Source organism: Rhipicephalus sanguineus, chromosome 9 (assembly GCF_013339695.2).
Source record: "Rhipicephalus sanguineus isolate Rsan-2018 chromosome 9, BIME_Rsan_1.4, whole genome shotgun sequence".
Taxonomy (NCBI): Eukaryota; Metazoa; Arthropoda; class Arachnida; order Ixodida; family Ixodidae; genus Rhipicephalus; species Rhipicephalus sanguineus.
Window position 1 is genome coordinate 36154915 of NC_051184.2, and position 12552 is coordinate 36167466.

Sequence of the window (12552 nt, forward strand, 5' to 3'; positions counted from 1 at the left end):
CCGAGTCCGCCCTCAGCACAGAAGGCGTTGAAAGGGTTGTCGCCCTCTTTAAGGACAACCGGCCTTATAGACAGAGCTTAAACAGTATCTTTTTTCTTTTCTATGCGAAGCATTTCTTAGCGAACTTCTGCGAAGTTGAGCGTATCTATCTATCTAGCCGCCTACGACTTTGTGTTCTCCTGGTAGTTTCGTTAATGGGATGTATGCCAATATTGGTATGGCATAACATGACTGTATGACGAACATAAATGACAGGCCATATCATGAAAATCATGATATATGTATGTCATGATTGGCACGATTTACATGTCACTGTCTTGGTGCTCTTGCGGCCTTTTCGTTAACTTGACATATGCAAAAATTGGTATGGCGTGACAAGAGTGTTTGACGAAGAAATGACAGGTCCTAAAGGGCAAATCTTGACACGCGAATCATGTACAGGATGATTTACATGACATGGTCTCGGGATGCTTGCGGCTGTTCAATTAAATGGATATATACCAAAATTGCTATGACAAAAGATTCCTGTGAGATGAACATACAGGACAGGTGGTAACATGAAAATAATCACATGCAAGTCATACACAGCATGACTTACGTACCACGCTCTTGGTGCGCTCGCGACCGTTTCGCTAGCTTGACATGTACCATATTTGGTTTTGCGTGACGTGACTGTATGACGAACATAAATAACAGGTGGTAACATGACAATCCTAACATGCATGTCATATAGAGCATGAGTTACATGCCACGCTCATAGTACTCTCGCGGCTGGTTCGTTAGATTGATATACGCCAAAACTGGTATCACGGGACGTGACTCTAAGACGAACATAAATGACGGGTGGTAACATGAAAATCATGACATGCATGTCATGTACGGCAGGATTTACGTGACAATGTCTTGGTGCGCTTTCGGCTGTTTTGTTAACTGGATATATACCAGAATTGGTATGGCATGAAATCAGTGCGTTACGAACCTATATTACAGGTCATGGGTTGTATGTACCAGAATATACGTTTAATTAGCATGGCATATACCATATTGTACATGCACGCATGCATGCATGACAAACATGCAATATACAGTGGACTAGATGTCATGACATGAATGACTTCATTTGCCGCAAAGACAAACAACGCGATGCATGCAGCCCTTTGCTGGCTACTGCGTATTACATCGATTCCCACAGTACGTGGGATCTGCCGGTTTTTTTCTTGATGTTTATTTCTTTTTTGCTTGTGTAGCGTCTCTCTTCTGTTCTATTTAATTCCCCTTTTCCCTCTTTCCCCAGCGCAGGGTTGCCAGTTGGTCTAAGAACTGGCTAACCTCCCTGTCCTTGCGCTTATTCCTTTTTTTTTTGCCCCTCAGTCGGCTCACGTAGCAACGTCGGACCTGCCAAAAACGTGGTATGTATATTTGCGTATTAGTCGTCGATTTTTCGGAAAAAAGACTTTCGGAAGCCGTGAAAACAGAAGGACTGCGTGGCGCCCACAGTTGATGAAGATGATGTCTACTCGAATACATGGCTACCTTGCACCACTTATACACGCTGCAAAGTATTTATAGTTTTTTGCACCTCTTTTATCTGTCTTCATCGTCGACGATCAATTTGTTGCTCCTGAACTTCTCCCACCCTTTTCCCCCGCCTATTCTACGACACAGACAGAGAGGCAAAAGGCGTAGAAGGTGGAAAATGTACTACGAATTTTAGCCGCATTCCCAAAGGACTTCTTACGCAGAAGCTGTTCTCAGGAAAGAAGCCGGCCAATTGCGATGTTGGACGCACTGGCGAAGGCGATTCACCAGTAACAAACGACGTTTCGCAAACTAGGATGTTTGTGAACTTGACCACAGGTGTGGTGTGCAACGCTGGGGAAAAAGAAATCTTGTAGGGATGAAAAGATGCTTAAAGATGACGATACGGTGGTCATGTCGACGTATGATCGAAGTTCCTAACGCAAACACACTAGGCTGTCTCCTTTGGAATGCGCAAAAGGCTATACCTATATTTTAAAACAGCGTAAGTAACTAAGGTATAGGAAAGAAATTCTTCAGCGTGAACAAAAAATGATGAAGAGGAGCATGAAAACAGAAGAAGCACTGACTTTGAATTGGGTGTTTAATATATATATATATATATATATATATATATATATATATATATAAATTCAAAAGAAAGTTCTGAAGGTCCGGAGCACGTGTGGTGGAAGAAATGAAGGAGCACACTTACGAAAATTGCATATTTTTACTCGTTAACATTTTGGCCGTGCGACGGCCGAAAGTTAACGAGTCAAAATATGCAAGTTTCGAAAGTGTGCGCCTTCATTTCTTCCACTATATATATATATATATATATATATATATATATATATATATATATATATATATATATATATATATATATATATATATATATCACTTTTCGTGATTAAACAACCAGTTGAAAGTCAGCGATCGTCCTGTTTTCATGTTCCTCCTCTCGTCCTTTTGTCCGCGCTGCATAATTTGTTTCCCATGAGGTAGTCGTGGGCTCTACTACAACTGGATGCAAGCTGTCCTTTCTTTTAATGAAGTTTATTGCAAATTTAACGCTTAGTCATAGTTATCACTTTACAGCACTGTAGGAGTTCGCTACACTTGACTTTACTCTGTGATAAGTTCGAGTGGTTGTCGATAAATATTGATTTTTATTCTTTACCGTGGTTCCTCTTAGTTGCTTACAATGGTGGGCGCACACTTGTGGTGTTCAAGGGGACTGAAAGTACCGCAGTAAAAGGAGAGTGAACGTATCGAGGAGCAGAAGTGACACCCTGCGGGCATTCATCGAAAAGACAGGTCTTAGAGCCCAAATCTAATTAATGTACCGACGTACACTTCGGCCCCGTTGGCCGCTAGTGTAAATAATACAGGAAGGAGGAAGATATTTATGTTGATATAAAAACACTTGAATCCCAGCATTCTAGAGAGATTACTTCAAGCGTGTTATAGAGAGTTAGCTCAGGAAGATTTGCCAACGCTCGCTTTGTTCTGAGTGCGACGGGCCTGTAGTCTATGAGCGAGATACCTCACTAACGAGCTTACCTAGCAGCCAATAGTAATTGGCTTGCTGTAGTTTCGCAATTATGTTTGTTCTCTATATGACCATTCATTTCAGTAGTATGAATATTTATTGCAAGCTCTCCTTAATTATTTTCGGTCTTTTGGCTTTGGTTATTTATTCTATGTAATCAGTAGCTAACCACTACAATGAATTTGTTGTTTCAGCTTTCCGTAATTCTAGTTCACAATCTGCTTGTACCAACCGGGGCTCAAAGAATCAAGACCAGTGCGGTTTCACACAGATAAATCTAAATTATAAGTACGTGTAGGTATACATTGGCAAGAAGTGCCTATTTTGCTCGTCGTGAGCCTGTAAAAGGTTAACACTACTACACTCGTACTAATGAGACGATTTCGTCAGCAGACGAAATAGTGTGAGCTCACCAATATGGCGCACAAATGACTTGTAACCTGTTCTTGGGACGTTGCAAAATGCGACCCTGTGAAACGGACTTTGAATATCTAGTTTTTCATCGCGTACAACAATAACTAGAGCACGTAGACCACTCGGGTAGTGCTACGGCACATTCTTCGGAAATAAGCTACAACAAGACGAAAATCCTTACTTATGACCAAAAAAGGGCGACTTTTCTGAGGACTTCGGGACAGTGTGCAGTGTTACTACTGACGCTCCGACAGAAATAAAGATATGAGCAATGGGTTGGCTTGATAAGAACAAATCGTATGATGACGAAAATTGTTTGGATAGATTATGCAGTAGTGCTATATCATAAACGAGGTGATAAGGTGCGCGTTACGCCAATCTGCTTACCTGGGCTTTGACAGCTGCGAGGTGAATCTGTGCCACATGGAGATCAAACCTTTTCATACTAATGTCCTCCTGAAGTTCATTGGCCTTGTTGTAAAGGCTTGATTCCAAGCTCCTGCAGGACACAAAACGCACAAGAATGAGGTTTCATTTTCAAGACTCATACACAACATCTACTATACCTACCGATAACTACGCCGGGTACGTAGAGTCGAACCCCGCAATAACGAAATCGGCGGGGAAACCGAAAAAAATTCGCTATTGCGAGAATTTCGCTGTCGCGAAATAACACATTCGAAATGGGAAAACGGTCAGAAAAAGAAAATTCGATGTCCAAATTCAGTTAGCTTGCCTTGTCGACCATTGCCATGTAGTAAACTCATCAATCTTCGGAACGAAGCAAGTAGTCGATTGCGACATCTTCATTGTGTGTTCCGAGAAACGTGCGAATCGTGTCGAAAGTTTCCCAGCACATCACGTGGGTTGTACCCGGTTCCTTGGTGTCTTCGATCTCGTGCACGCTACTCGCGATGGCCTCATCACTCAACTCTGCGTAAATGGCCGTATATCTGTCAGCGCGAGCAACGTCTTCGACACCGGCGCTATCTGGGCGCAATTGAGCACTATTTGGAGTGTGCTTACCTCGCGTGTGCCGATAATGTGTGGGGAAACGTCCCGCCAATTTTCTTTGTTGCGGGATTCCAGTTTAGCAACATTTCGTTGTCGAGATGCGCCAGATGCATTGAATGCTATGGGTATTCGCCGGGGAGGACAAAGTTTTCGTTGTCGCGGGAATTTCGGCATTGCGCGATTTCGTTATTGAGGGATTCGACTGCAAATTAGCATTTCCTCTCGAACATAAACCCGGTTTTCGGGAGATGCTGTGGCGGAAGATCGAATGGTTTTTACAAGCTGTAGAGCCTCCCCTCACTTTTTATGCTCTGGTCTAGCGTACCGGGCCGATCCGGGAGGCACGCATAATTTAGGCTGGACAGACCTCACAGATACAGTTGTAATCAAACGCGTTGACTTCGTGCTCCAGTACTCCTATCAATACGCGATATGTGCTCCTAATGCGTTTCAGTGTGCTTTGTTACGTGGGGCGATCCCAGAGGCTCGAGAAAGGTCAATGCACTTCGTAGCATTCCTCAACAGACATAACAAGTACAGTACGGCCCACTCTTAAAGGGAACAGTCGAATAAGCACCTTTCATATAGCTTGCCTCTTAACTGCAAGTGGATATACAAACATTGTTCATGTATGGCACAAGTTTTTCAAGACAAGTCAGAACTGTAAACTACGGGTAGTCTTATACAAGTCCCTGGTTAACATCCCTGCCTTTCCTCACTCTCCTATTCCTTAATAAGGCACTGTGTTTTTGAAAGAGAGCGAAGTCCGGACATGCCCTGCACCCAAGTGTTCCCTTTAACAGTGGACCCCTTTGTACATGTACCAGCAACATATCTTAGCAGATCTATCGGCAAGCTATCGCTTGACTGTGGCTCTAATCATCCGAGGGTTCCTGCCCTTATTTATTTATTATCGCGCGCAGAATGCTTGTTGTATGAATTGTTGAATTATTGACGCCCTTCAGATGGTCAGTTATGCGGCGCTGTTTGATCCTGGGACCTTGGTATTAGCAGAACAACGTCATTGAGCCACTTCTGCGAATTCTGGCGCTTTGAAAACGGTTTATTGCAGCCATGAAGACGGCGTTACTGCAAACACTCACAAGTTCGCTTTTTCCCAGCTCTATATTTCCTGAAATCGTTTAGGTCATAATACCTGTGGATCAGTGAGGACTTCTTTAGCGGTGCTTTACTTTTTGTATTAAAAATTATCAGGATGTATTCAGGAGAAACGTGTTAATCTGAAGGTAGCTTAGAACGTGACGCGCGCACAGTGCAAAAATGAAGGCTATATAGCTCTGTATGTCTTTGTAAACGTATCAAATTTAAGAGACGGTCTTGATAAATCCTCGCGCATCTCTAGAAAAGCATACTGATATATTCTTCACGGACCCAACTAATTGACATGAAACAATTTTTGCTTCAGCTAGTGATCACAGTAAAAATTATTAACTCAAGAATATGGCTCAATACGCGGCACTGTGGCTCAAACCATAACTCATATTGATCCGGTAATTTTATTTGTGCCTTCAAAGAACTATCGTGAAATAATAAAAAAAGTTTATGGTGATTCGCTTAAAGAGAGCGATGCTCGAATTGAAGATTCCGCGTTTTCTCCGTAAAGCCGTTTCCATTGATTGCAACCAATCATGAAGAGGAACGACGTGCGACAGTTGTCATACTCCGCGGGCGATAGCGGAGACTGAATCAACACATACATTTCGTGATAATGTCTTCTACTCCAAAAATGAACTTACCGCGGGGTTGATTTTCGTAGGAGACGCAAATGTCACCGCGAGAAACCGCAAACTAAGGCTGGCAAGGTGATTACATAATTAGCTTCTCCTCTTAACTTAGCTCACTCTCTCATATATACCATCCGAATCGGGAACGAACAACCGAACGAGAAAACGCTGATACAACTATCGAAAGAGAACCACTGACTCCTCATTTCCTTTAACCTGTAATAAGGGTTGATCTGAGCACCGTTGAGATTAGCTTCAAGATGACACAGACAACAAGCAGACCAAACAGCGTCGTCGCCGATGCGTCAAAACTAGGCTTCACGGCAGCGCACGCGTGGGACGACCGATGTGACACGTACCACCAAACGCTGGCTCATTCGCACTGTGACTAGAGCGGAAGCCTGATTAAGAAAACCAGCCTAGCGTTTAAGATTATTGTACCGTGTTGGGCCGGACAATCGAACATTATTCACGCGTCAAGGGTGCTGACAATTGATCGCGGAGCGAGATTAAGAGTTTTGCGCTTCGCCGAGCGCCACAAACACACACGTACCTGGATTCGGAAAACCTACGGGCTCGCGACGCTGACGAAGAAGAACCGAAACTGGCTCGCGCGGCGAGTCATCCCTTCTCTTGTCTTCGGTGCGTGGCAGTCGCACCAAGTAACGTCGCGGCCGTCAGTCAGTTAGATGTCGCACGGAGAAGCGATCCTAGTGGCTGGTCTAAAACGTCCGGAGTCCGGATCGCGGAGCTCCGGACATCCATCGCTGCCGCGGCGGGCCGACACCGCAGCACAGCAGCGACGCGGCACCATCGTGCGAGACAAAATGGCGGCGATTACGAGACGGCGGAGAAAGACCGAAACGAGAGAGAGAGGGAGTATAAAGAGAGCACTCACAAGCGAGTGGTGTAGAGAAGGAGAGAGAGTATGGGGAGAGTAGGGACAACTGAGCGGGAGTAGAGGTTCTCTCCGCCTTCGGGCACTGGCTCGCGCTCCGCGCAGCCCTTGATGACGCTATCGATTTGGAAAGCGCGAGTAAGAAAGAAAGAGAGGAGGCTTTTTGCGGGGCGTGCCGAGCAGACGACAAGATGCAGACGACACGCGTCGTCGGTGCTTTCGTTCGCCTCTGGCTATTGTTTGGGCCCTCATCGACTTGCTCATAAAAGAGTCAAAAAAGGATGGGCGTATAGGTGTAATGGAGGCAAAGCTTTATGATGCCTAGCCACGGAAAGTTGCCGCGAGCCTCTCTTCTGCAGTCCCGTCGAGAGACGCACGCAGAGGCGACCCCCGTGGAGGTGTGACGTTTAACGGAGAGCCCCAGAGGGGGGAGGGGGGGGGGGGTTCTGGGCGTCAATTGCGGCAAAGAGGTTTGCGCACGCCGCAACAAGGACGTGGGTACAAAAAAAAAACAAGAAAAGAAAATGTCTTCCCTGCCGTGCTTTTTTGGCGCTGCGTGTTGGCCGCATTGGCGGTTTCGTCGGCGCGTTTTAGTAAGTGGGTGTCGCAGGCACGCATCGGGGCTAGACTAACGTCCGATCTATATATATATGTTGAGACAAAAAAAAAGAAGGAAAAAGATAATCCAGGACGGCTGCTTTAGCGATACCGCAGGGCTAATTTGCATAGGCGCGAACAACGACACCGCTTAGCTCGAAAAGAGAAAGGGAGAAAGAAAGGAAAGACAGATCCCGTGGGGCTATTTACACGAGCCTCAGGAACGATATCAACCGCACAATATTGATCGCGGGGGCGGACGGTTGCTATATTTTCTCGACATGACCTTAGGGTTCATTGATTATGCATGACTAGTTGCTCGTACATTGGCAGTGGACCACCACCGTGTATCGCCCGGCGGGAGCCATTCTCGCGGAGATTCGCGTTATATTCGAGCGACGTAGGCGAGCTCACGTTGTACTAGCCTAGGCTGTCTAGGCGTAATTTGTGTCTCGTGTGCGCGCCGATAACGACTGACGCGCTTATTATCTCTGAACCGTAGCATAATTTGGCCTACAGTGTGTGTCCCGCAACTGTGGTTAATGGCGGTATCTCGTGTATCGAGAGTACGAGCGACAAACGTCTAAACGCCGCTTGCTTGTAAATTAGGTTTATGGGCACACAACCGCTTACCATTCGCTGGCCAGTCACTTTGTTCTGAGCAGGTACTTACTTTGGTGTGAAGCATAATGTAAGATATAATTATTTCCCTTGCGAAATTCTTGCTTGATGTTCAGTGTCATCTGGAAAAAATGTGTACCAATGACAGAAAAGAATGGCATCCGAAGGGCAGGAAGAGTTGATGACCTTGCTTTTCCGAATAATGATATAAATCGAAAATCTAAAAACGCTTTTCAAAACATGGTACTAGAATTAAGGCGAGACGGTTGGTATGTGGGCACTTCTAACTAGGGAGTAGTGGACTGGGCTAATTGGTACTTGTTCATTTTGTTACAGCGTGAACAAAAATTTCCCTTGGTAGTCAGGGATGCGTCCCGTAGTTTGTGTGCCTTAGTTTTTTCGTCGTCTTTGTCGCGCTCTAAAACATACTACAAACTACTGTGCCACTTGTAACTCTTAGCGCAATTGGAATACCATATTATTTTTCACCTGAATGTGTCTCACGAACTGAACTGAAAAATATTGTTCTAACGCGTGGTATCAGTACCAAGAGTGACTGATGAAAATCTTAATTTCCGTCACTTATTCCTGCGTGCGGGAAAACACTGAAATTCACCACAGCAAAGCGGACAGGTTGACACGCACATTTATGTTTTATGGCGATAGCAGTTATATGGGGACACTCGAGGCGCATTTTTGCGGTCGCCGTCGCCGTCATGTTCCGCATAAAATACAAACAGATAACATCGCCCTGCGCGACGCACCGTATCGCTGGTTTGCGACTTATAAATTGGCAGCTCTCCCATTAATTAGCCAGTGTTATGTGAGGAACAACCAGTGAGTCTTTTTCGTGGTTCTTCTTCATGATTTGGGTACTAGTCTCGGAGGACTCGTAGTTACCTTTCCTATTTTGCGGAGGAGCTTTTCTGTTTCAGGAGCACAATATAAGCAGCACCTTGTCGAAAAAATATGTTAAACTGAAGTTGCTTAGAATCGTTTACAACTAACGTTTTTAACACGAAAGTGTTTTATGCCGGGGTCCACCAAGACTTCAGTGACATACTTCCGTCACAGAAATGACGTCGAAAAAAATTTACACGATCAGATGGCAAAGAAAAAAAGTTCCGTCAACGGGCATCGAACCAACGCCCGCTCGGTCCGCAACAACAGATGCCGGGCACGCTATCCACTGCGCCACAGTCACAGACTTTAGAGGTTTTACAAACGCGCTTTTTATATCTACCACTCTCCCGGTCGGCGGGGTGGTGTTGCCCTCTGGGAGCGGTACAGTAAAGGAATTCGTCATTACTGTGGCCTCTGCGATTAGCACCTGCAACGCGTTACACGTCCGTCCCATTCGGCGCGTTTTCAATAGAAGTTCAATTTTGTCAATGCCTTAACAAACCGCGAGGTGGCGATCTTAGCCCAAGCGTCGTAAAAGCGTCGGCCTCGCTCATAGCATCACGCTAATACAAACCAAAATGCTACCGACCTCGCGTCGTGGAACGCGAAGAGGGACGCTACGCGCGTCGTATCTTCCATCTAGCCTGGCCGTTAATTCTCACAGGGCGAGCGGGGAACGCGGTCGACAGGCGGGCGAGAGGGGGGCAGCGTGGGAGAGGAGAGAGAAGCGGAGGGGACGCGCATGCGCTCGAGCTCATCGCGGCGTTGCGCAGGAGAGAATTTCGGCATGTCTAGCCCGCGTTTCAGAGGAAGAGTGGAAAGGGGAGGGAGAGGGGGTGGGGAGAGGGAAAGTGGAGAGGGAAGGGGAGAGGGGTAGTGGAGATGGGAGGGGAGAGGGTGAGCGGAGAGGAGGTGTGTGGAGAGGGTACGCGCATGCGCAGTAAGGGTGGTCACGCCGCACACCACCACGACCGGATTGAGCTCCGCCTTAAGATACTTCGCATCTAAAATAGCTTTGCGACGCGCGCCTGCCTCACCTGGCTGTAACACCGCTTTCCCCCCTCACGCGCTCGGCCCGAGAAAAATCGCGGCGGGCCACCGGGCCGGCACGACACGCTTTGCGTTTCCATCTAGTCCGGCTGCGGTGTTCAATCACATTTCAACATGTCGCGGGATGGCGACCAAGTTCTGCGTCCAATATGCGACGCTCTTCTGGCTGTCACACCTCGTTCTCTGATTACGCTTTCACCGTTATCTACTACAGCTACCACAAGGGTTTGTTTAATTATTTAACATGGACGTTAGTCGTCGGGATGGAGATGTACCACCAATAATAAAAGTGGTTGCATCCACGTTAAACGGTGCTATAGCTGCCAGACATCAATATACATTGTGCAAACTCTCTTACATCTATGTACAGTAAACATTCAGTTACTTCTGTAAGGGCACGCTTTACTTTCGTGCTATTGCGATTCCTATGACGGAGGGATCAACCATCTTTTTTTCTTTAGATCTTGAATAATATAATAGCTTAGAACGATAGGCGACACGTTAGATAAATATTTAGAATTAAAGGAACGAACGTCATCGACGAAAGAAACCTGGCGGTGCTGTAAATTTGTTTGTGAGCAATATATACTTGGTTTTGTTCTCGCGAAATACGTGGCACTTAGCTGTATCATCATTGGGACGCGCCGTACGTGTAGCCAGAACATGCCAACGTAAATTCGTTACCTCCGAGAGTAATTTCTTGAAATTCTTTTACATGACACAAACGAAGCTGAACTGTTCCTCGTAACCAGGGTTGATTACCTGAAGCTGGAGTTGTATTATGTTACCTCTACTAATCAAATTGCTTCTGCGACTTTAAGTAAACACTATTTCAGCGCTCAACGTTCGCGCTGACTTGGTGGCTGGAATGATACAAAATTACTTTGTATCTGGCAAGAACTTTATCTATTCTACATGAACTACATGCATGGCGCACTGAATTTATTATAATTTCTTCTTTTATGTGCAACCTATTTGTGGCTTGAAGACCAAACAACAGGGGTAAACAGTGCTCGTATTTCTATGGTTTCACTTATTCAAGTTCGTATTATTTATGAATATAATAAATGTTGGGGTTTAACGTCCCAAAACCACGATATGATTATGAGAGACGCCGTCGTGGAGGGCTCCGGGAATTTCGACCACTTGGGGTTCTTTAACGTGCACCGATATTTAAGTACACGGGCCTCTAGGTAATATTTATCGATCAATACTGTACTACACTCATAACACCGCTTCTATTTTATTTAGCTACAAGTTTAGTGATAAAATTAAATGGCATGGCTACTTTTCAAGTCCACACAACAACAACCCCGTTGACGAGTTTCACAGCAAATTGAACCACCGTATTGGTTACGGGTCTGTCAGTACTATTTGAAAACGGCAATATCCTAATATGACTAAAATATACCACTATATCCCTGTAAGCCAATACTAATCAAGATATCACATAACTAAATAACGTTGTAACAACTTATTATGCGTCATAAACATTTCCCGGTCCTTTAAAATACGACGCAGCGCATTAAGAACCGCTGGCCTGCATTTTTTTCGCTTCCGGAATCATTTGACTCGATATCTGCGCCTGAGATCCGGATATCATCCGGTGGATAACTCATTTCTCGGAGTGTGCGAATTATCGAAAATTTTGAATAACGAGTCGGATAGCGTTCTATTCCGTTCGGTACTCCAATTGAATAGGGAGCACTCCAAAAATCGAGTATTTTTTACATATTTTACGGATTATCGGTACCGACGGGAAAGCCTTAAAACGAGACTTTCGAACAGCGAAATGTCATTTTTCTTGCCTTAATCATTTAATTACCAAGATGCATACATTCGAATATCGGACTATAGCTGCTACATTGGTCACCGAATGAAGGCGTTTCGTTCAGGGGCGTAGGCAAAAATGATTTTTCGAGGGGGGGGGGGGGGGGGAGGGCACCTCCTTGATGTGAAGTGGGGGCCGGGCAAGCAGATGTTGTCAAGTGTCATTTTGGGCTCTGTAAGCCATAGCGAAAAAAAAAAAATTCGGGGGGAGAGGGGGGGGGGTCACGGGCCCGGTGTGCCCCCCCCCCCCTGGCTACGCCACTGGTTTCGTTTCAAAGCTCACTTTTACTAAGCTTTTGGCATGTTGAAGCTGCATTGCATCATTCAGTTCACCTCTACGGCTAAGAACTACGGGTGCATGCACTCAAGCTCGGAAATGCGATTTTTGTACACATTTACACGAACAA

General features: G+C 45.5%; 1 protein-coding gene across 1 annotated transcript in view; it reads right to left on the minus strand.

The window, feature by feature from the left end:
* The window catches only part of LOC119404989 (uncharacterized), a 180376-nt gene that overhangs the window by 37315 nt on the left and 130509 nt on the right, over positions 1 to 12552 (minus strand). The window contains 1 exon segment of the mRNA XM_037671736.2: positions 3875 to 3986. Within this exon segment, the coding sequence (XP_037527664.2) occupies positions 3875 to 3986 (112 nt within the window).